Raw genomic sequence first — 24,867 nt, forward strand, 5'->3', positions numbered from 1 at the left:
AAAATCAAAAGAGATGGATCAAAACACAAGCAAAAAACAAAAGACCCCAAAGTAAATTTTATTCATGTTTAAGAAATACAATTAGATAAAAATGTTCTAATATATATGTACAATTTTCTCCAGGACCCTGAAAAAACTATGTTAGATTTAAATAAAAGGATACATTCTTATAAAATAAAAATAAGGAGACATTTTGAATTTAATCGTGGGGCAACAGTTTTATGACTTGAAAAAGATGGGTTGTAAATAGCTACTTAAAAATGGAAATCATGAAAAAACATGGGAGAGAAACATTAGAACTAAAACCCTTCCATAGCAGATTAAATTGTTTTGTTTTGTTTTTACAAAACTGGGATTAATATTCGACCCAGTTTCATTACCAAATGAAGAGGGTGGATTAGATATATTGTGACCTCTCAGTTCTTGAGCTATGGTCAGAATATATCTAATCTACCCTCTTCATTTTCAGGAGTAACCTGAAGCCCAGGGTAGTAAGCATCAGAGGAAGGAACTGAACCCAGGCTCTCTGACTCTAGGGCCAGTGCTGTCTACTGTGCCATACTTCAACCCACCCTCAGCAATCCGCTCATTTATAAAATGGAACCAATACATCAAAAGCATCTTTTTCTAAGATTTCAGATGATGGTGAAATAATGTGACAGTGCAGTGTGAATACCTATACTGGTAAAAAATAGAAGGGCCATTGGAGATTATCTAGGTTAACCTGTTCATTTGACACAGATTGGAAACTGAGACCCAGAGGGTTCCCAGACAAAAAGTATTCATCTGTCTTAACTCTTCTGGGAGCAGCCTAAATATAGTGGTTATCCTATTAAATGTATTATGTTTAGCTGAATACTGTTTATATGCATTAGGAAGAGCTTGCTGAAAGAGTTAAATTTCTTAGAGGGCTAAAATTTTTTTTGAACCAAGAATTTGTGTAACTACTTCCCACTCACTTTAACTCTGGCAGATTTTTAACACTAGTAGCTATATCTGATGCTTCCGGACAAAGCTTCTCCACCAGCTCCAGGGGACCAAAGAAAGACTTATTTTGGCCAATAAAACTCTTCTTAACTATAAGGGAAAACACAAAACTTTGTTAACAGGGTAAAACTTCCTTAACCCACAAAACAAAACTACACAATGGTACTTTGTCATTACTGTTTCATAAATCCTTGACTCTCCTGAGCTCTGAGAAACCTTAAGAGATCACCTAGTCACCTGGTGTGGTAGAGCACAACTCTGATTCATAGAGGTTGAGGCTGATGGATCAACTGAACTGGGAGTTCTGAGTTGACAGGTATCCACTAAGGCTGGTACCAATATAGTGAGACTCCCTGGATAGGGACAGGGCATCAAGATGCCTGACAGTGAACTAGCTCAGGTTGGAAATCAAAGTAGCGGCAGGCTCAGACCTGTGAGTGGCTATGGCACCTCCAACCTGGCTGATATGGGGACACTCAATGTCAAAAAAAAAAAAGAAGAAAAAAATCACCCAGTCCAGTCTCTTTATTTTGTAAATGACAAAACTGAGATTTAGAGGAAGGAGACACCTGTACTCAAAGTCATACATACTGTGAATTAATGGAAGGGCCAAGACTAGAAGCCAGTTCTTCCTGCTACCTACTTTAGTGTTCTCTCCATTATACCACAATGCCTTCTGTAGCCAATATAATTTTTGGTTGGTTTGTATGTGTAAGGGGCAATATGTTGTAAATAGATAAATAAAATCCATAAAACAACCACACTCCTAGGCTAATTATTCATACATACAAATACCTACCGAATGTCCATTTGAAAACATAGGTACTACAGCTAAACTATTTTAGAAGAAAACACTACCTTTTAATCCTTGCTATCCACATAATTCACCTCTTCAAATCATTCTCCTAAATACTTCAGCTCAAATTCTTACCTTCTACCATACATGGATGCTTACCTTTCAGGCCATGTTTGAGACAGTGCTCCATCACCACAAAGAACTGCTGTAAAGGGGCGTAGTCGGCATCCAAGCTTCTACCTAGGCTCAGGGCTGACTGGATCAAGACTTTAATACTCAGCTTCATCATATTCATCAGGTTGGAGCGTTCTTCCATCATTTGGCATTTAGTAGCTGTTGACGAAAAGAAGTGATTGCTTGCTTAATTTAACTAGTAAAAAATGTGCTCACCTGGCAGTAAGCAAACCTAGTTCCACGGACAGTTGGAGTTTGCACTATGCACTTTGGGATTCTAACATATTTACTATGCACATTAAGGATGGGATGGAGCCTAAGAGATAATATTATTTGCTGGTCTGATTTTACTTTTCCAGTCTTATCTCCTATGGAACCTTCCCATCTCCTTCTACCCCCATTCCACACCTACCCAAATTTTCTCAGTTTAGAAGTTTGCCCAAGAATTCATCCCTTAAAAACCAAAGATCAGAATAAAAGACTTCTTGATCCCAGCGCATGGTCATTATCACACCAAGCTGACTTTCAAGCTTGCTACAGGCTCCAGAGGCAGAACCTCTCCCCTTCCCCCTCCCCCCCATATGTGCCTATGGAAAGAAACAGTGTAACAAATAATACAAGCAACAATAACAAAATCAGATCGCATCTACAAAGTGGTTTTTTTTTTTTTTACATTTTGACAAGCATTTTTCAGGCCATGCCTCCAGGGAACTAAGCTCATACCCCATCCTAGGATTTTAAGCGCTGCAAGAGGCCTTGGAGGTCAGGAGTCCAACCCCTTCATTTTACAAAGGAGGACACTGAGGCCCGGAGAGGGGGCGGGGGATGATATGCCCAAGGCCCCGCTCGGGTGCCGGCTTCTCTCCAGGGCCCGCTGGCCTGCATACTCGCAGCCCGAAAGGGTGGGCCTCTCCCTGGGCGCGGCCGCCTCCAGCCGTGTCCTTCTAAGCTCTCCACCCTGAGAGGCCCGGCTAGCCTCCGGCCCGCGCCTGTGCCCACCCCACTCCCTGGGCTTCCCGCCAGCCAGGCGCGCCGCAGAGGACCAGGGAACTGGGCCCGGACGATGGCCCCACCACTAGACCCCGAAGGCCGGGAAAAAAGGAGATAGTCAGTTACCCCGGGGGCTTCTCCCTAGGTGCCAGAGAATGTTGCCTAGGAGACAGCCTCACGCTCTCCAGGGGCTTCTCAGGATTGGACGTCCAGCCCAGCAGCTTTACTGTCTTGACCAATGAAAACACAAAGATTCGCGCACGACGCGGTTCTCTTCCCAATCCAAGGGCGAGGGAGGGACATCATCCCACCTCCAATTGCTGGGGCGAGACGGGCGGGGGTAGCAAAGGGGAGAACCACGCCCTTCTCTCTGAGGGAAATCCCCGCGAGTCTCGCGAGGCAAAGTCGGGGAGGCGCCATTTTACGTTCTCCTCCGGCTTTAGTCCTGACATGGTGCCTTCCCGCGCCGAGTGGGCCCAGGCGCTTCAGGAAGGGGCGGGGCGGGGCGGCCATTACGTTGTGGGATCACGGGGCTGAGGGAGATATTCCGGGCTTTTCAATTCGGCCGCATCGTCGCGGCGCTGGCTCAGCTCCATTTAAAGCTGACCTCGGTTTGACCGAAAGGGGGCCCGGGCTTGAAGGCTTAGTCAAGGCCTAGCGACCTGGGGCTGGGCTGACGGGCGCCGTCCCGGCCTGGGGTGGGGAGGTCCTGATCTCAGCACTGAGCCCTTCCCCCACCCCAGCGGGGAGGGGCCTCTAATGACTGCCTAGCATTAGGTAGGAACTCTCCAGACTCCGCTCTTGCTGTCTTAGCCCAGGCCGGGAACACAGCAGACGCTTAATAAATGTTAACTGAAATAGAAATTTCCCTTACTCCTCTCCTAGAAGATGGGGGAGACACTGCAGTATAGCACTGACTCTGAAGACAGAGGACCCGGGTTCAAATAAGACTCTTTCCAGCTTGTTTTTGGTCTACCCTCCCGCCAGCCTTAGTTTCCTTATTTGTTAAATGTGGGGGTGGGGGCTGGGCTACATGGCCTCATAGGTCTTTTCCACTTCTAGGTCTGAGTCCCCTCTTTCACACAGCCAGTCAGCTACAAGCTCAGCGTTGTTTTGACAGCTTTCAGCAACATCGGATCATCGGATTCTCATCTGGGGTCATAAATTTAGCGCAGACCTTTTTTGGAAGGAAAGAAACAAGCATTTGCTGAATCCTTAGGCATGGCCCAGGCATCGTGATACCACTAACTGAAGGGCTACATTGGGTCCCAGTTCCTTGTATAATTCAAGCTCCTTTCCTCTCATTAATAGAACAGCTGTCTGGATTTGTTTCAATTAAACTACCCAATCATCTTGATCTGGCAAGAGTGTTTTAAGTAGGGAAAATGAAGAGGGAAAGGAAAACAGTATATAGCACCTACTATGTGCCAGGCACTGTGCTGATCACTTTAAATAGTATAGTGCAAGGGCTGGATGAAGAGAGACCCTTGATAGGAGCACTTGGGTTGGAATCTCAATCGAATGATTGTAAACTCCAGCAAGTTTGAATGAGTTTCCTCATTCTTAAAATGAGGGGCATGATCAGATGTTCCTTAAGATCTCTTCCACTTCTATTATTTAAGATTCTTCTAGCATGAATAAGAGACTGGGTTTTTGTGAAAGTGATTTCTGAAGCTTCTTCTACCTTAGCTGGTATTAAAGGACTGTTGGAGGGAGACACAGAACCACAGACTGAACGGTGTCCTTACTGCTGAACACTCAGCCTCTTTTATGGGGGGGAGGTGGAATATATTGTATGGGGTATGGTAAGTAGGACAATTTGGCAGGAATGTAGAATGCAAGAGGGCCATATAGACTAGACCTGTGATTTCAATTACAGTGAACTCCCAGGTAAGGAAACTCTATTAATGCAGGTTGGTGCCTTCTCAGCAACTTTTAGTCTTGAGAGTTGCTAAGAGATTCTGTCACTTGCCCAGGGTCACAGAGCCATTATGTGTCAGAAACAGGACTTGAACCCAGGTCTTTTGGGCTTTAAGGCTGTCTCTCTATCCACTCTGCAACTCTCTCATTATAAGGAGATACATAAATTCCAAAAAGAAGGGTTGGAACCAAATTGTAAAAGGCTTTAAATGTCAGACCAGAAGCATCTGTATTAAACTTATTCTAGAGGCAACAGGGCACTACTGAAGCTTCCAGAGCAGGGGAGTCACATGGTCAGATCATTATTTTATGAAATATTTTGTAAACTGTGCAGAAGATGGAATAGAGGCAGAAAGACCAATTAGGAAGTTAATGATAAGATAAGAAGTGATGAAGGCCCGAATTAGCATGCTGGGTATAAGAAAGAAAACAGGACAGATGTGAGAGAATTTTTCAGAAGAGATTTAGCATCTGATTGGTTATGGAGTGGCAACAGGGATGTGAAAGAGTTGTGGACAATCTGATAAATGGAGGGATGGTGGTATCAATGACAAAAAGGGAGAATTAGGAGGAGGGTTGGGTTTTGACCCTTCAGTCACTCTCCAATCTTCAGTTTCTTCCTATCCACTTGCTCCTCTCTGTTAACAAACATCCACAGGTCCCTATCCATTCTTTATAAATCTTCACTTGACTCTACCATCCCCTCAAGATACTGTTCTATACCTTGGTCTTTCATAGCCAAGCTCCAATGAAAAGCCATTGAAACTCATCGCCTCCACTTCTTTCCCTCCTACACACTCCTCCACCTTTTGTAATCTAGTTTGTAACTCACCATTCGGCTGAAGCAGGCTCTCTCCAAGGTTACCAGTGGTCTCTTAGTTGCTACATTGGACAGCCTTATCTGAGGCTTCATCATTCTTGACCTATTTGCAGTCTCTGATAGTGTTTATCAGGCCCACTCCCACCTTTCCTTGTAACTAAGTACATGGCAGCTAAACAAATGGCTGGCCAGATCTGACAGTGTATGCCTCATTTGACACGTTTAAACCACCTCTTCTGAGAAGAAAGAAACATACTACACAGTCGGATGTCAAAACTGGTCACTTTATCAAGAGTTTTGAAGTTTTTTTGTGTTTCTTTTACATGATTGTGGCCAATGAGCCAATCATTCTGTTCTGATCACTTGGATCTATATCAAGTTTCTTTGAGTCCTTTGTGGTTCTTTCAGAGAACTTTCTGGGCTTCTGTGATACAGTTCTGTTCAGGTCTTTCTGTTCCAGTCCTGTATCTTCAGATGGCTGCTGGGCATCCACAACAAGATGTCCCAGAGACATCTAAATTTCTGAATTTCCCCTGAGCTTCCCCTCTAATTCCACCTTTACTTTTATTTTAACATTGAGGGTACGACTAGCCTTCCAGTCACTCAAGTTCACAACCTTTGCATTATTCTCAACTCTTCTTTCTCCCCCACCCCCCAAATCCAATAAGTTGCTGAATCTTGTTGATTCTACTTCTATAACACCTGTCACATGTGTCTCTTTCTTTGCATTCACATGACATCCGCCCTAGTTCAGATACTCATCACCTCTTGTCTAAACTATTGCAAGTTTCTTAAAAAGCTTCCAGTCTGTCCCATTCCAATCCATTTTCCACACTCCAACAAAAAGAATCTTTCTAAAACACAAGTTTAAAGCTCAAAAATTGTCAGTGCCTCTCTGCTGCCTCGAAGATAAAATACAAGTGTGTCAGTCTGACATTTAAAGCTCTTCCCAATCTGACTCCAGTTTACCTTTCTAGTTTATTTATATTCTCCTTCTTCATGTATTATAGACAATCTTCCTTACTTCCCTGAACTTTGCCTTCCATCTCCTGCTTTTGCACAGGTTGCCTTATGCCTAGAATGTACTCTTACTCCGCTTTTCTCTTTAGGAATACCTAGCTTCGTCCTTCAAGGCTTAGTTCATGTGCCACCTGCTATTAGAAACCTTTTCTGATCACTTTAGTTGTTAACTACTCTCTCTCCTCAAATATCATGTATATACCATTTACTTACTGCATCCCTTCAGTAGAATGTAAGTTCTTTGAAAACCGGGACTGTTTTTTGTTTTGTCTTTGGATCTAGTGCCTAGCACAGTATGTTGCATATGATTAGCTCTTACTAAATGCTTGTGGGACTGGATTCAATATAATTTAGTCTTGTGTAAAGTCAGAATCTTGGTTATTGCTGTGTCATCTTCGTTACTTGAATATTCCTTATTTACCCAAATGTAAAACAGGGATGACACCACTTATCCTATCTCAATTCCAGGAAGAAAAAAGATGAGTTCTGAATCTTGGAAAGGAAAATTTGCTTAAGAAGTCTGCTAAAGGTTCCTGTATTAAAAAAATATTGTAAAGGAAAAAAGAAAACTATACAGAGGAAAAATGGAATCATAATATAGATGGGAAAATGTAGACTATCTGGATTTATTTCAAAGGAAAGAATATTAAATGGGAACTCCAGATGATTCATTTCATAAGTATGTTTGTGTGTAAATTTAAGACAAAATGATAAAGACATTTTATATAGATTTGGGGTTAGAATTATCTTTTTTTGGTTTTCAGGGCACTAACAATTCTCAATGGCAATGTCTTCAACTATACAGGTGAGTAACTTCCCTTTAGGGAAAATGCTTTGGGGAAGAAACTGGACCAGTGAAAATGGAAATTGTGGCGCACATTTCAGGATGAATGGTGATGAACATTTTGCTAAGGTAACATTCACAAATCTCAGGGAGTACAAATGGATTACCAAGTAGGATTGATGTAAACAAATTATTACACAGATATTGTCCAGTGATTAAGTATTATATTCTTAGGGGAAATTGTCAATATGGCAGATTTCTTTTTTTGGAAGGGGGAAGACAAGGCAATTGGGGTTAAGTGACTTGCCCAAGGTCACACAGCTAGTAAGTGTTAAGTGTCTGAGGCCACATTTGAACTCAAGTCCTCCTGACTCCAGGGCTGGTGCTCTATTCACTGCACCACCTAGCTGCCCCCTGATCTTTAAAATATAAAATTGCTACATAACAAAGTTGGTAAGTAATACTATGGAATATGTGAAATGCTATGGAATAAGAAACCAAGCAAGGGAGTTAACAGCTCTTATGGATATTAAATTCTAAGAGGCTGAGGCCTTGCCTTTAAAATATATTGTTGTATAAGATATAATACAGTGTGTATAAGGAAAATCTACTTGACAAGACCTAAGAGAGGAATCTGGCTATTTTATACAGTTGCTAAGAAATGACTATGTTCAAGTAGTGAGGTGGAAAACCACTACATATATGGGAGATGAAAGAATTTTGCTACTGTTTCCTAAAATTCCTCTTTTAATATTGTCCAAGTGTATCTGTACAGTGATGAAATATGATAAAATTATTATGATGAAATACTAAGTTCTTAGGGAAAAGTTTCAATCTGATACCTTTTCTCAATCTAAAGCTATTACTAGTCAAGAAGAAAGCTATTATGAAATAAAAGATGAAACAGTTCAGTAATAGCACTTGTTTTATACATATAAACTGTGGTAATAAAGTGGCTCTGTGATCACTCAAATACCTGTCATTTGAACATTTTTTTTTTCCCTAAAGGCAAGAGGTAGGTAGTTTACCTTTTGTATTAGATATTCCAGCAGTGTCATAAATGCCAAAATGAACTGACTGATTATATCCTGATCTGAACAATCTGGGCAAATGATATTTGAAATAAATGTCTACCATACTTTAAAAGGCAGACTGGCATTTTAGATTAGTGTTCCTGAAATTAAGGCTAAAGGGGCTGCTGGGAAATGTAGTACAGACCATTTCTATAAAATTGATGATTTAGAGCTGGGAAGGTTATCTAGTCCAACCTGCCCATTTTATAGGTAAAGATACTGAGGCCCAGAAAGGTTAAATAATCTGTACACACAGGTCACACAGGTAAGTTTCAGGTCTTCTGGCTCCAAATCTTCCACTGTACCATACGGTCTCACTGTGAGATTCATCCTCCATTTTCTGCAGGACTACTACTCTCTACTTCTTATATACCCCACAATAGTCCTTCCAAAGAGGCTATTAAGGTTTTAGTTCCTCTGGGGCATTCAGAATTACTAGGTGAAAAGTTTAAGCCCTGCTCTACCACTCATTTCTTCAAATGCAAAATCATCCATCTATAAAAAGTGTACACTTATAAATGACGCTTTCAAGAAGAAGGTAGTGAACTTAGTGGCAAGAACACTTAACTGGGACTTAGGAACTTTGGTTCAAGTCCAACTTGGTCAAGTTACTTTCCCTAACAGAATGTAAACTCCTGGAAAGCATGGATTGTGTTTTCATCTTATATACCCAGCACCTAGCAGTGTCTTGTACATAGCAGGCACTTAAGTTATATTTGTTGAATTTATTAAATTCCCAGTATGTCCTCATTTGCAATTCAGGTAAAGACCCACATTTATTAAACTCCTTGTTGTTATTGTTCAGTTGTGTCTGAGTCTACATGACCCCATGGACAAAGTCCTGATCTTCATGGGGTGCTTGGGTGCCTGTACTTGGACCCAGTTCTGAAATCACATTTCTCCCTAGCCTCAAAACAGTGTCTCAGGCAGTTTCTCACCAGCATGCCTTAACAAAACATCTCTCTTCCTGATATGGTGGCCAGCTGCACCTATAGAATTTATGATTTTGAACCATCTGTATATTGGCTGAACTAGCTGTGTACTGGGTCATAAAGATATTACTACTCACTGACCTAGACTTAGACATATGTACACTCCCTTACGTTTATCTTGTCTAACAAGATGTTGATGGAAGCAGCCTGGGTATTTCTTAGTCAGCCCTGACTGTTAGTTGACTTAGTTTTGTTTCAGGCCTAAAACCACACCTTCATGCAGGCCTCCCTCTCCCCCCCCCACTCCAATGCTATTTCCCAGTGAACTCTGGGTAAAATGCCTGCATAGTAGATACTAAAAATAAATGTTCCTTTAAGAACTAACCACTCCTTAACCACTCCCTAATCCTGTCCTGAATCACCTAGTTAGCATATTTGGCACATGTTTTACTATAGTTTAACCTATACAAACATTAACTGCACCCCTGTAAGTTTGTGGATTCCCTAAGAACTCTTGCCTGGTGAAAAGCATAACAATAAATCTTTGCCTCCTTGACTTAAAGAATGCTTGGGTCTGCAAATTCATTCCAGATGGCCTCAACCCTGTCTGGGAACTTCAGTCTTGGGGTTCCTGTATCTCTCCTAAACCTCATCAATCTGAACTCAGATCTTCCTGACTCCAGGCCCAGTGCTCTATCCATGGCACTACCTAGCTGCCCCTGTGAAATTTCTACCAGGTGCCAAGTCTTATACTAGGCACTAAGGTAGATATAGAAACATGATCCTTGACCTCAAGTAGCTTACGGTCTAGAAAGGAAAATGAGGGGCTTGGATTAGATGATTTCTAAATTCCCTCCATACTTTCCTATGAGTGTATGAAATCCCAGGGTCTTTATTATCTAATTACAGAAATAGAGTGGTGATAATTTGGCTGCTATCACTATTTTTTGAATATAACATTTTGAGCACAGCTGCCTCTCCTTTATCCCTTTTTATTGTAGTCAACCAACAATTATTAATTTAGAGATTTACAGAGCTTAGAGCTGGAAGTAACTTTAGAAACCAGTCCAATCTGCTCATTTTACAGTGGAGGAAAAAAATTTCTTCAAGATGTCTTTCATCTATCCCTTATTTTAGCTTTCCAGTGCTACAATCCTAGCTCCATAGTGTCTGGTACTTGGGCTAATGGCAATGGCCTACTCTCCCCTTCAATTCATCCTTCATGCCACTGCCAGAATAATCTGAGGGTTCTTCACTTTTTGTGTCATTTGTGTTTTTGGCAATGTGGTAAAGCCAGGAGACCTTAACAGCTGGCCAGCTGCATTGTGAGAGTATCTGAACACAAGGAAGACTTCCATTATGTGTGATTTAGTGGTGAGTCAAATAATTACAGTACTTTGAAGTAGTGATGAATGTAAAAGATATTTCAAGATATCTGCAACAACTCTGATGTGATATGAAAATGTCTGTGATTTCTGGTGGGGACAAAACACAGGAACTGCTAATACTACTATAGTTTGCCGCTTACATTCATAATTAAAGGAAATGCTAAATTTCAGTTAGAAGTTAGTTAAAACAAAGATCAACCCTTATGTTAGAACTGTTGTTTCAACTGTTTCTTTGGTATGTGTATGACTTTTTTTCCCCCTCATCCAAGTTCAATTCAATGGACCTCCTGAAATCTAACCACAGAGCCCTTAGGTCTGTGTGGACCTCTGATTAAGAACTCCTGTTCTAAAGTACAACTTTCAAAAAACCTCTATTACCTATAGAAGGAAATTGGGGTTATTTCTGGATTGAGGCCCATCATAGTATTTCCTCATCCTGTCTAGCCAACTTTATTTCCCACTGCTCCCAGCACAGTTAGGCCCTTCTCTTCACTCTCTGCCACCTCGATTTCCTCATGATGATCTTTGAACCTTTGGAAAGCCCTCCTAATTTCTTTTTATTTTGTTCATCCATTTTCAAGGACAAGCTCAAATCCCTCGTCTTCCATGAAGTCTTCCACTAAGGCTCATATAGATTTTATACTACATACTTATATACTTTTTATTACTATGACTGCCTCCTGTCATCAACCTTAATTTTAGAACTTAGTTATATATCCTGTAGATACACTGAAGTTTAACTGTTTCATATATATATATATATATGTCTTATCTCAAGAGGATTATAAACTAGGCAGGGAGAGAGAGAGAGATAGAGAGTGTTTAAGAATTTCTTTTCTATCTCCCACAGTTCCCAGCAGGTAGTGGACTTCCATAAACATCTGCTACATTGAGTTCATGACAATTTTTTTCCATGTTTTATCATAAAGCACCTATGTGTAAAGATGTTTTCACTGAATTGGTTCACTGCAACTTTTTTGCACATATATATTCAGCACAATGAAAGGATTCACCTACCCAGGTAACTGAATTTAATTGTGCCTATTAGTCAGAAAGCAAAATACAAAGACCTGCCAAACTGGAAAAACAATGGATATGCCCACATATTAAGCATTAAAAACAAACCAATGTATGAAAAACTTGCTTGAATAAAACTTTCATAAGAGCGATTTCTTTGCTTCTTGAGAAACACCATTAATTCTACAATATCATGAAAGCCAATCTGGTAAAGATCATAGTAGACTTCACAAATGTCATTAGTTTAGAAAAACACTCTATTAAAATTTGAAATCTCACAATATCAAGTGGTCAGAGACATCTGGGACAACTAATTGGGCTCACAAAAAAGGATAATCTTGCAGTTTCACTTTTTAACGAAAGCTACAGCTCTTCCAAGAAATGGAATTTGTTCAAATATTTCTTGAGCAGCATCTACTATATTTAAGGCTTTGATGAGGACTTGCGGAAGGAATATAGATGAATAGAAAACTATCATTGCCCTCAAAGATCTCACATTCTGGTAAGAGAAACCAAATAGAATTGTGAAATAACGTTGCAAGAAAGAAGTAATAATTCAACACAACAAGCCAACAGGTGTCCCACCAATCCTAGGCAGTATAAGCACTATCATGCCTCTTTTACAGATGAGGAAACTGAAGTCCAGAAATCTTATATGAGCTTGTCCAAGGTCACAAAGCTGAGTGTAGAGCTCACATCTGATTCCAGAGCTATGCCATACACATTGCCCTCACAATTTTATGTTCCTAAACAGCATTTAAAAGAAACTAATCTGCCCAGGGTTGCACAAGCTAGTATGTATAGACGTAGTTTTTGAACTAAGTTTTTCCTGGCTTTGACACTGGTTCTCTAGCTACTATAGCAAGATGACTCTGGAGAGTCAATAAATAGTAACAATTATAATAAAAAAAGAAACTAATCTGTTTCATATTGCACCTCTAGCCTTTTATGTGGCATGTTCTTTCTTACACAGTATACAATATTAAATGCCCCATTAACCTGTTTAAATAAAAGCTTCACCCATTAACAGTGTTAGCATATAAGATATACCTTGGTGTCACAAATCTTTCTACTTAATATAACTAAGTTTATCCCACTGCTTCTGGCAGCAGATTAACCATTGTGAGAGTACTTCCCAGAGTAATTCATTTGTTCAACAGTTAATAAATCCTTACCATGTGGACTATACTGAAATAGATTTAAAAAATTACTGTGGAGGTCTGGAAGAGGGAGAGATTACTTCTAACTGGTAGAGGATCAGGAAAACCTTTATGAAGGGGGCATTAGAACTGAAGGAGACAGGGAAAGATATTTCAGGCAGCAGAATTAAATTTTAAGTTATAAGGTATAAAATGATAGGCATCGATTATAGTAATCTACTGTTTGATAAACCCAAGACTCCAGCTTCTGAGATAAGAACTTACTATTTGACAAAAACTGCTGGGAAAACTGGTATGGCAGAAACTAGGCATAGACCAATATCTTATACCATATACCAAAATAAAGTCAAAATGGGTACAGTATTTAGATATGAAGGTTGATACTATAAGCAAACTGGGAGAGCAAGGAATAGTTTACCTGTTGGATTTATGGAGAATGGAAGAATTTGTGACCAAACAAGAGATAGAGAACATTATGAAATGCAGAATGGATAATTTTGATTATATTAAATTGAAAAGCCTTTGTACAAACAAAGCCAATGCAACTAAGATTAGGAGAGAAGCAGAAAACTGGGAAAAAATTTTTACAACCAGTGTCTCTGATAAAGACCTCATTTCTAAACTATATAGAGAACTGAGTCAAATTTATAAGAATACAAGTCATTTCCTAACTGATAAATGGTCAAAGGATATGAATAGGCAGTTTTCAGATGAAGAAATTAAAGCTATCTATAGTCATGTGGAAAAATGCTCTAAATCACTATTGATTAGAGAAATGCAAATCAAAACAACTCTAAGGGACTACCTCATACCTATCGGACTGGCTAACATAACAATACAGGAAAATGATAAATGCTGGAGAAGATGTGGGAAAATTGGAACACTAATGCATTGTTGATGGAGTTGTGGACTAATCCAATCATTCTGGAGAGCTATTTGGAACTATGCCCGAAAAGGTATAAAAATGTGCATACCCTTTTACCCAGAAATACCACTTCTTGGTCCGTATGCCAAAGGGATCATACAAAAGGAAAAGGACCCACATGTACAAAAATATTTATAGCAGCTCTTTTCATGGTGACCAAGAATTGGAAATTGAGGGAATGCCTGTCAATTATGAAATGGCCAAACAAGTTGTGGTATATGAATGTAATGAAATACTATTTTGCCATAAGAAATGATGAGCAGGCAGACTTCAGAAAAACCTATAAAGACTTGAATGAACTGATGCTGAGTGAAGTGAGCAGAATCATGAGAACACTGTATACAGTAACAACCACAATGTGCGATGATTAATTTATATAGATTTATCTCTTCTTAGCAATGCAAAGATCCAAAACAATTCCAAAGGACTCATGATGGAAAATGCTGTCCACATCCGGAAAAAGAACCAAGGTGTCTAAATGCAGATTGGAGAATATTATTTACTCTCTCTCTTTTCTTTTTCTTGTTTGTTTCTTCTATCTTGTTCTAATTCATTCTAATTCTTCTTTACAACATGACTAATGTGAAAATAAGTTCAATATGAATATATAGAAAGCCTATATCAAATTATGCACTGTCTTGGAGTAGGAGGAAGGAAGAGATGGGGAGAAAATTTGGAACTCAAAATCTTATGGAAGTGAATGTTGAAAACTAAAAATAAATAAATACATTTAAAAAAAAGATAGGCATCCTGAGTTATGAAAAGAAGGCTAATCTTTGAGTCAGGAAGACCTGGGTTTAAGTCCAGTCTTTGCCTCATAACGAGCTGTGTAAAGCCTAAGTTATAACCTCTCAGTGCCCTAGGCAACTCTCTAAAGACTATAAATTACAAATCATTTGAAGGGAGAGTCTATACCAAGAGTTTCTCATACTGCTGAAATCCAAGATCTAGACAAAAAGCAGTGGAAAGCATATATAAACATGGTCATAGTTAATTTTTTGATGTATAGCATTCCATTTCATTTGCATAGGAGCTAAATGAATAGTAGTTCCATTTCAGCAAACCTTCAATTCAACAAATTGGTGCTGGGGGAGAGAGAAAGTTTGGTTGACACTTGGTCCTTGGCCTCATGGACCATACAGTTTAAACAAGCTTCAAAGATCTAAATACCAATGGAAATTTTTTTTTTCATAATGTTAATGTCCTCATGAAAGATTATTTAATTGACTTTCCTCCTATCTAAGGAGGGCCATAATCAAAATAGTTTTTGTAATTGTGTTCATATAGTTCCTGGGTTTGTCTTGGTAGGTAGACTCCCAAGTATTTTGTATTATCTACAGTTATTTTAAATGGAATTTCTTTTTTTATCTCTTGCTGCTGGACTTTGTTGGTAATATATAGAAATGCTAATGATTTATGTGGGTTTATTTTGTATCCTGCAACTCTGTTAAAATTGTTAATTGTTTTCCCTAGTTTTTTAGTTGATTCTCTAAGTAAACCAAATTGTCTGCAAAGAGTGATAGTTTTGTTTTCTCATTGCCTATTCTAATTCCTTTAATTTCTTTTTCTTCTCTTATTGCTATAACTAACACTTCCAGTATGATATTGAATAACAGAAGTGATAATGTTCACCTCTTGTACTGGGAAAGCTTCTTGCTTATCCCCATTACAGATAACGCTTGCTGATGGTTTTAGATAAATATTACTTATCATTTTAAGGTAAGTTCCATTTATTCATATGCTCTCTAGTGTTTTTAATAGGAACGGCATTGTATTTTGTCAAAAGCTTTTGCATCTATTCTGCTTCTCTTGAGATAATCATATGATTTCTGTTAGCTTTGTTATCGATATGGTCAATTATACTGATAGTTTTCCTAATATTGAACCAGCCCTGCATTTCTGGTATAAATCCCACCTGGTCATACACAGTGCATGATAGCAGAATTATTTTTGAAGAAAAAAAAAAAGCAAAATTTGTCTTCAGTATCCTATCTCCTTCCTTTCTTGAGCTTCTTGCTACCTGCTACTTCCCTGAGTTGCCCAAATCCTCTCACTTACAAACCAGACACTCCCAACCTTCATCCATTCATACCCCGAGCTTCTCTTTCTCTACGAAAAACTATTCAGTCATCTCAAACTAGTTATGCTCCTTAACACTCTATAGGGGTCTCCTAGTGATACAATCCAAGGAGGTAATAGTGGTTATGTACTCCCCTGATTGATAAGGTTTAAGCAAGAGGTATTGAAAGGGGGTCCAGATGTGGAGATTGATACATTTGAGAAAGGTCAGGCCAAATGACCTCTCAGGTCTTTTCTTACAGTGAGACTTTGTGATTCAATATATCTTAAAGCCTGAGTAATAGTCAAATAAGAGAAAGATTTTTGCATTGTCCATCCCCATCTAGTCCTTTATACCTAATAGTTTAAAACTGCTTGGCTCTTTTTCATAATCATAGAATAACAGAACTTCAGAGTTGGAAGTCACCTCAGCAGTGGTCTAATATTCCAACATCTCTGAAAGGTGGTTATCTAGCCTCTGCTCGACCTCTTCCAGTGATAGCTTGGTCAGTGTTTTAAAAAACAATACCGATTAATGAAAGGAGCTTTGGCCCTGGAATCAAGGAAACCTTGATTCAAATCCAGCTTTTGCCCCTTACAGCCCTGGGACCACTTCAATTCCACCTGTATGATGTCCAGCACTGATAGATCTACCGACCTTTTCTAAGCAGGTAAAGCGTTAAGCAAATGTGAAGGATAATTAAGCAAAGCAAGGATCTTAACTCCACTCCATCAATACTTAATATTTTAGTCGCACTTATTTGTTTCTGCGGTGATAAAACCCCACCTACTGTTAGAACTTGGAAATAGATAAATTGGGATTTTTAAACTTTTGAGTACAGGGGCCATTATCGAGTACTGGAACTATTTTACGTGGAGTAGTTATTACCGTTGTTTTTTGTTTAAACCTTTCTCACTCTCCCTTTCCCCACAGGAATTAAATGTTGGGTCCAACAGGAAGATTATCTCACCTCTCCCCTCCTTCCTCCAAGTAGTCCTGTGAGGGAAGTGAGGGGAGTGAGTGTGTATGTATGTATGTATGTATATATGTATGTATGTATGTATGTGTATGTGTGTGTGTGTGTAAGTGGAGTGGAAGTGCGTGATTTATTTTGATAAGACTTTGGCCTGGCTCTCCTGACCAGCTGCTTGTAAGTTTACTTTTTGGAGTGGTACGTTGTACCGAGCAGGGACACTTCAGGCTGCGGACAGCCCAGGGCTCACGAAGCCCCTCCCTGCGGGTTCGCCCCGGCTCGCTGGCTTACCTGGGTTGGCGGGGCTGTCTCCGCCGCTGCCACCGCCAACGCTGGGGAGTTTGCTGCGAAGCCCGGCGGAGGAGGCTGCGGAGCGCAGCGCGTGTCCACAGCTCACCGAGAAGTTCTCGGACGCCTTTTTGGCCAGCGAGAGGATGGGGTGTGACCAGCCGGCGTCGTCCCCGGCCGCCGCCTTGCCCCCAACCTCACTGCGCACCTCACTCGCTGGGGGTATCTGGGTCCGGTCTATGATCTCGAAGTCTTCCCGCGGATCCACAGACCGGGAGCCACCAGCCTCCCCTTCGGCCATCTTTACACAGTCATCTGACACCAGTCAGGAGGAAGCAGGTTTGCAGCCGCCCCAGACGCCCGCCAGCTCGCCTGCTCGCCCGCCTGCCCCGGGCAGCAAGCGCTGCATCCAGCGCCCAGGAAGATGCCATCAAACATTTTTTTTTTTTATCCCAGGTGGATGGAGTGCGAAAGCCAGCGTGTGCAGAAATGAGTTTTAGGAAGAGTCTTGAAGCCGTGGTGGGAAGGGGTGCCCCTTGGGGCAGCTCGCAGATGCCAGGAGGCAAGAGTGAATTTGGGGGAGGGTTCTTAGATTCGAGGCAGGGAGAAATGAATTTGAGGGGTCTCAGAACCAAAGTGGGCAGGAGTCAGCTGTAGGAATGATCTTAGGAGATTATTTAGGCAAGAATAAAAATTGAGGGAGTCAGTGTAAGCAAGAATGTGCTTTGAGTGGTACCTTAGGGGTGGCATGGGAGTTCTGGGAGCCAGCTCTTGGAATCGGTTTCCCAGGGCTTTGGTGTGATTGTGTGTTTGGGCGGTAGGGTGGGGGAGGGAGGAGTTCTTTGTTGAGAGATCACTAGGCTTTCGAGATTCTTTGTTGTGATGTGGCCTCAAGTGTCTCAGTTATTCATTGATTTAAATCCAACATTTGGCCATTCCTCTGAACAGTCGCTCTGAATTGCTCTGAAGAGGGTCCGTGTAAGGGGGTGAAAGGGGAGAATTAAAACAAATAGGGAATATGCAGTAGGGAAAGATATTTGGGAGGTAATGACTTCAAGAGAGAATGTAAACATTGTGAGAGGGCATCGTTTCATTCTTTGTACTTGTGTCCTCTGTGCCAAACAGTGTGGGCACTTAAGTAGGCACTTAATATATACTTGATTAATTGCTTATAAGAGAGGAGGGAGCTCCATACTTCCCTATACTGCCAAGGGTATGCACCAACATCTTCCTAGTCACATGGGCTCCTCACTTTCCCACTCTCCCTCCCTCCTTATCGAATCTGTTGCCAAGGCCTGTTGATTTTACTTTTGTAACATCTCTTGCATGTGCCCTCTTCTCTCCTCTGATACTGACACCACCCTGATAAAGTCCCTTATCACCTCATGCTTAGACTACAGCAATAGCCGACTGGTGGGTCTGCCTGCCACAAGTCTCTCTTCTCTATTCCATCCTCCACTCAAACGTCAGATTGATCTTCCTAAAGAAAGGTCCCATTTTGTTACACACACCCCACTCCCCTTCCAATAAACTGAATGGTCTTTCTAGTTAGGTAAGTGGTGAGCTTCCTGTCCCAGCAAGCATTTGGAAGTTAGTCAACAAATTTACTGTTTCAGGCACTTTGCTAAGATCTGGAGATACATAGAAGGGCAAAAAGTTGACCTTGCCCTCAGGGACCTTACATTTCAATGGGGAAGACAGCATATAGTAAATAACTAGGTACGAGCAGGATATATACAGAGTTGATGGAAGACAGTCTGCGAGGGGAAGACTAATTGTTGAAGGAGTCAAGAAAGGTCTTCTACAGTGAGTGGAATTTGAAATGAATTTTGAAGGACATCAGGGAAAGTGAGAAGTTGGGGTGGGGGTAGTGGAGAACTCCAGACATGGGGGACAGCCAATACTCCTTTCTAAACCTCCTTCCAGGTAGAGGATTCTAATGAACAGGAGGTTCCATCTAAGGGGCAAAGAATTCTATGGTCTGTGAGAAGTAGCTCTACAGAAGGTCTCTCTTTACAATTCATGGTTGGAAGCAAGTACTTTGTGTTGATTGTTTGGTTCCTTACACCAATCTCTAAGGAATAAAAAGAACAAAACCATTTTTTTTTTCACTCTGTAACTCCTAGTCTCATACTTTTTTTTTTCCTAGTCTCATACTTTACTGTCCTGCAGACTTTAGCAGACCAAGTGGCCCTGACCGTGCATATTCTTCCTCCTGGCCACTATTTTCCCCATTGCTTCTTGCTACCACAAAGCTCAGTCTCCCCTTCACACCCCTTCAGCCCTCAAAATTGAAGGAATGGGCAAAAGATACTGCTTTAGCTTCAATACCAGTAAAAGACATCATGACATTTTAAATCAGTGCCAAAAAACAGGGAAAACATTCTGTAATATGAGGGAGTTGGGCTGATCATCTCTTAAACCCTTTCTAGCTCTAAAACTATGATTCTTTTTTTTGGTTTGTTTTGGCAGGGCAGTTGGGCTTAAGTGACTTGCCCAAGGTCACTCAGCTAAGTACATGTCAAGTGTCTGAGGTCACATTTGAACTCAGGTCCTGTTGACTCCAGGGCCTGTGCTGTACTCACTGCACCACCTAGCTGCCCCATTTATGATTCTTTAATCATCACATAAACAAGGTCAGAAGCCAGCCTTCTCACTTACAAAGATTCTTTCCCAGTCAATGGCTGTGTGACAAAAGTACTAATTTTGAGGTTTGGGCGCCATCTTGTGGATTACAAGTGGATGAATTCTGAATGGTTTCCAACAGTCTTTCCCAGGCTGATTTGGATATGGTTTGAAAGTCACTAGAAAAAAAAAATATATCTCTTACTGGGATCATGGCTCTAGAACTGGAAGTGACCTTAGAGGACATCTAGACCTACCCCTTCATTTTACAGACGATGAAACTGAAATCTAGGGAGATTAAGTGAGTTGTCCCAGGTCATAAAGAGGCAAGATTGAACTAAGAGTTTGTCACTCCAGTGTGAGGGTTTTTCTCTCTGTATCATGCCGGGGAAGACTGGCACTTGGGACAAAAAGGGGCACGAGGAAGCAAAATAGAGGATAATAAGTCTCTCATCCCAAAATTGCCAGTTTTTTTAGCCACATATAGAATTTTGTTTTAAATATTTTACAGGGGAAAAATGTAAATATCATTGATGTTTTTTCATGGGAAATTGTTCATGGAAATTTCATTCACATCCCATGGTAACACTCAGATTCTGTATGAGTTTGAGAAACGCTGTTTTACAATGCTGGATACAATTCACACAGTGCACCGTGGTATGGAGTCCCTGATAGGTCTGGTGGAAATAGCACTGATGGGGGAAGTTACCAATTACTTGGAGCAGGTCTCAGTTCCTATGTGAGGCTCCTTCCATCACTTCTCATGGCCAATTTCCTACTCCTCTGGCCTCTGATGATAATAATAATCATAGCCTGGTACTTCTGCACGTAAAAAAAAATCTCTGTTGAGTTAGGTGGAGCGGTGGATAGAATGCTGGTCCTGGAGTCAGGAAGACCTGAGTTTAAATCCAGCCTCAGATGCTTACTACATGTGTTATCCTGAACAAGCCACTTAACCTCTGTTTCCCTCAGTTTCCTTATCTGTAAAATGGGCCTTATAATAGCAACTACCTCCCAGGGTTGAGAGGATCAAATAAATAGTAATCATAAAGTACTTAGCATGGTTCCTGGAACATAGTAAATATAGAAACATTAGCTCTTATTATTATAGAATGAGGCAAGACAAACTTGTGAGGTATTGTGGGAAGTGAGATTGCCCCTGCTTTCTCTAGAACAGAGAGGACAGTGGAACCTGTCCTGCCCTAAGTCGGATCTGGGGGGCCAAGAGCCAGGTGACAGTTTAAAAGAGGAACTCTGCATGCTCTTTACACAATCCACCCCCTTCCTACCTTTTCTGCTCTTTCCCCTTTTCTTCATTGCTCCTTTCACAATGCTCTTCTTAGGTATTAGAGCTAGAACTTCCTCTGAGATGAAGGAGCCAAAGGCTGCAGCTGTGCTTGGGAGGCAAAGTGGAACATAAGAGATTAGAGCTGTGCTCAGCACCATGCCTAAGCGATTGAGAATAAGCAGGCAGCATGGCTTTTGTGCCCACAAGTCAGGGAGCTGGTGGAAACACATCTTCTTTAGTCCATGAGTCTGAGATGGCTAGGGCATACCTCATTCATTTCTGGGACCCGTAGGTGTTAGGAGGTTGGTCTGGGTTTCTTTTTGTTAGGTTGTAAGATCCTTGAAGGCAGGGACAATCTTTTGCCTATTTTTGTATTTCTGGTATTTAGCATAGTTCCTGGCCCAGAGTCGGCACTTAATAAATATTTATTGATTGGTTTTATTTACAATAAACCATGTGATCCTAGCATGCTAAGTTATGAGTCTATGAGTGCAGTGGACAGTAACCTAAGAACCATTGCAAGGTGGGGGGCTTTGAGCTAGGTATAGAAAGTAGATTTTCTATTCTATCATATTGAGCAACATTCTCTATCATTCCCTATATTAATTTTAGACCTGTCAAGCAAAGGGTTAATCTGAGCCGAGTTGCTTAACAGTGTGGCGGAAGTCTCTTAGGAAAGGGCTGACTTGTGCAGGTAGGAGAGAAGGGGACCCACAAGGTCTCCAGGCTAGTGACTCAGAGCCATCTGGTGGCCTGTTCAGATATTGCATGCTACCTGTGGATAATCCACAGTTCCAAACTGTAGGTTTCAAGGAGACAGCCCTTGAATCACACAACCAAAGAGCTTCATTCAGGAGCAAACATCACATACCTCATACTTGTTTACACTGTAAGGTTTACAACACACTTTCCTCCCACAAATCCTGTGAAGTGGATGTTACGATTATTATTAACGTGGTTTTATAGATAAGGAAACTGGAAGCAAATATCAGAACTAGGATATTTGCAAGCCCATATTGGTAATGTGGTGTAATGGGAAGGATGTGGGAATGCATGTCAGGGACATATGAATTGGTCTCAGGCCATGGAAGAGCTCAAAAAGGATTTGGAAAGGCAAGTAAGAGAAGTAAAGGAAAAATGGGGGAGGGAAATGAGAGTGATGCAAGAAAATCATGAAAAACAAGTCAATGACTTGCTTAAATAAAGGAGACCTAAAAAAATACTGAAGAAAATAACACCTTAAAAAATAGACTAACCCTCATGGCAAAAGAGCTCCAAAAAGCCAATGAGTAGAAGAATGCCTTGAAAGGCAGAATTAGCCAAATGGAAAAAGAGGTCCAAAAGACCACTGAAGAAAATACTACCTTAAAAATTAGAGTGGAACAAATAGAAGCTAGTGACTTTGTGAGAAATCAAAAAAATCATAAAACAGAGCCAAAAGAATGAAAAAAAAATGGAAGACTGTGAAATATCGCATTGGAAAAACCACTGACCTGGAGAATAGATGCAGGAGAGATAACTTAAAAATTATTGGACTACCTTAAAGCCATGATCAAAAAAAAAAAAAGCCTAGACATCATCTTTCAAGAAATTATCAAGGAAAACTGCCCTGATTTTTGTTTCTTTGGGCCCTAGATTCCTCATTTTTGTAATGGGATTGTGGCATGAGTTGGACAAGATTGTCCATGAAAATGCTATACCTAGGACACCGTCTTGGGCTGATGAACTCTAAGATGTTTGCTAGCTGTAAGAATCTAGGAGTAAGCCCAGTGACTTTGTTTCTTCAACTTTGAAATGTCAGGGATAGCATTATAGGAGAACAGTCTGTGCTGGATCCATAGACATCAGTGTGGCATGCTTCCCAAGTACCAACTTACTTTCTAGAAACGTACTATGCAGATTTGTCATGAGGAAGGAATAACCATGAAAAAAACATGCTAATCCTTACCCCACAATTCATTGCAGTTCCACAAGCATTTATTATGTACCTATGCACATAGCACTGGGCTAAGTGTTGGGGATATGAAGACAAAAATGAAATAAGTCCTGCCTTCAAGGAGAGAAAATAAGAAGTTTTGTTGATGTCATGGATCCAAAATAGGTATTGGGACTGGAACTGTGATTTCAATGGCAAAGAGAACTCTGAGGTGAGGGATTCCTACTACTAATAAGGGTCAGCACCTCCTCTGTAGCTTAGAGTCTTAGGGAACTGCCTCAGGCACATAAGTGACAGTAGGTGTCAGAAGTGGGACTTGAACCGAGGTATTCCTAGCTCTGAAGCCAGCACCATCTGATAGGCCAATTCTGCCTTTCAAGTTTGAGATGCCTATGGAAAATCTAGGTAGAGATTTCCAGCATGTAGTTGAACTGGATCATAGGTTTAGGATTCATCTGCTGGAGATGATCATTGAAGACATGGGAGTAGATGTGATCCGTAAGAGTATAGAGAGAGGAAAAGGGAGAGAGGGTCTGAACGGAAAAAAAGGAGCCAGGATTTCAGATTGGGGTACACCAATGCATAGGAGATAGAACCTAGAAGATAATCTGGAAAAAAGAGACTTAGAATCAGTAAGATGAGAGAACCAAGAGATTGCTTTCTCTATTCTCTCTAATTTTTGATTTCTTCCTATTTACCAGTTCCTTCCCTGGTGCCTTCAAACATGCCTATGTCCCTCCATCCTTAAAAAACCCTACTTGATCCTACTGTCTCTTCTATTTATCATTCTGTGTCTCTTCTCTCCTTCTAGGATAAACTCCTTGAGAAAGCCATGTACAATCTGTGCCTCTGGTTGCTCTCTTCTCTCTTGATTCCAAACCCTTAAGCAATCTGCCTTCTGATTTCTTTAGTGAAATGAAACTTCTCTCTCCAAAGCCACCAATGACCTCTTAGTCACTAAAATAATGGCCTTTTCTCAATCTTCCTCTTTCTTGACCCTTCTGCAGGCTTTTACACTGTTGATCACCTTCTTCTCCTAGATGTTCCCTTCTCTTTAGGTTTTCATTACACTGGTATCCTGGTTTGCCTCTGAACTGTCTGACCTCTCCTCAGTCTCCTTTGCTGGATCTTCATTCAGCTTATACCCACTAACTGTGGCCATTTTTAAGGCTCTATCCTAGGTCCTCTTCTCTTTTCCCTCCATTCTCTTTAACTTGGTGATTTAATTGGCTCCCATGGGTTCAGTTTTCATCTCAATGTAGATGGTTCTCATTTCTATTTATATAGGTTTAAACTATCTTATATCCAATCTTGTATAAGCAATTGCTAATTGGACATCTCGAACTGGAATATAGACATCTTAATTCAATATATTCAAAATAGAATTCACTGTCTTTCCCCCCAAACCCTCCCTTCTTCTTAACTTTCTTATTTTTGTCAAAGGCATCTTCCCAGTCACTTAGGCTCACCACCTTAGCTTCATCTTCAACTCCTTGCTCTCACTCCACATATCCAATCTGTTGTCAAGTCCTGTTATTTCTATCTTCATAACATCTTTCATATATTTCTCCTTCTCTCTACTCACACAGTTGCTACCTTAGTTTAGGTCCTCATCACTTCATACCTGGACTATTTCAATAGCCTTCTGGTTGGTCTTCTTGCCCTCTTCCTCACTCTAGTCTGTCTTCCATTCAGCTGTCAAAATGATCTTC

General features: G+C 40.7%; 1 protein-coding gene across 3 annotated transcripts in view; it reads right to left on the bottom strand.

Annotated features, from left to right (window-relative positions):
* The window catches only part of RUFY1 (RUN and FYVE domain containing 1), a 39,279-nt gene extending 21,652 nt beyond the window's left edge, over positions 1–17,627 (bottom strand). Inside the window, exons 1-3 of one of the 3 annotated variants that reach the window (XM_036750759.1) lie at positions 17,310–17,627; positions 1,943–2,116; positions 960–1,077 (exon numbers count right to left, since the gene is read on the bottom strand). In XM_036750759.1, coding sequence (XP_036606654.1) covers positions 960–1,077; positions 1,943–2,116; positions 17,310–17,607 — 590 coding nt within the window. In that variant the 5' untranslated portion in view covers positions 17,608–17,627. Of the gene's footprint in view, positions 1–959; positions 1,078–1,942; positions 2,117–2,680; positions 3,290–17,309 lie in introns of those variants that run through there. The other 2 variants (XM_036750760.1, XM_036750761.1) reach the window with 2 other exon arrangements.
* Positions 17,628–24,867: the final 7,240 nt, after the last annotated feature.

Source organism: Trichosurus vulpecula, chromosome 3, assembly GCF_011100635.1.
Source record: "Trichosurus vulpecula isolate mTriVul1 chromosome 3, mTriVul1.pri, whole genome shotgun sequence".
Lineage (NCBI taxonomy): Eukaryota > Metazoa > Chordata > Mammalia > Diprotodontia > Phalangeridae > Trichosurus > Trichosurus vulpecula.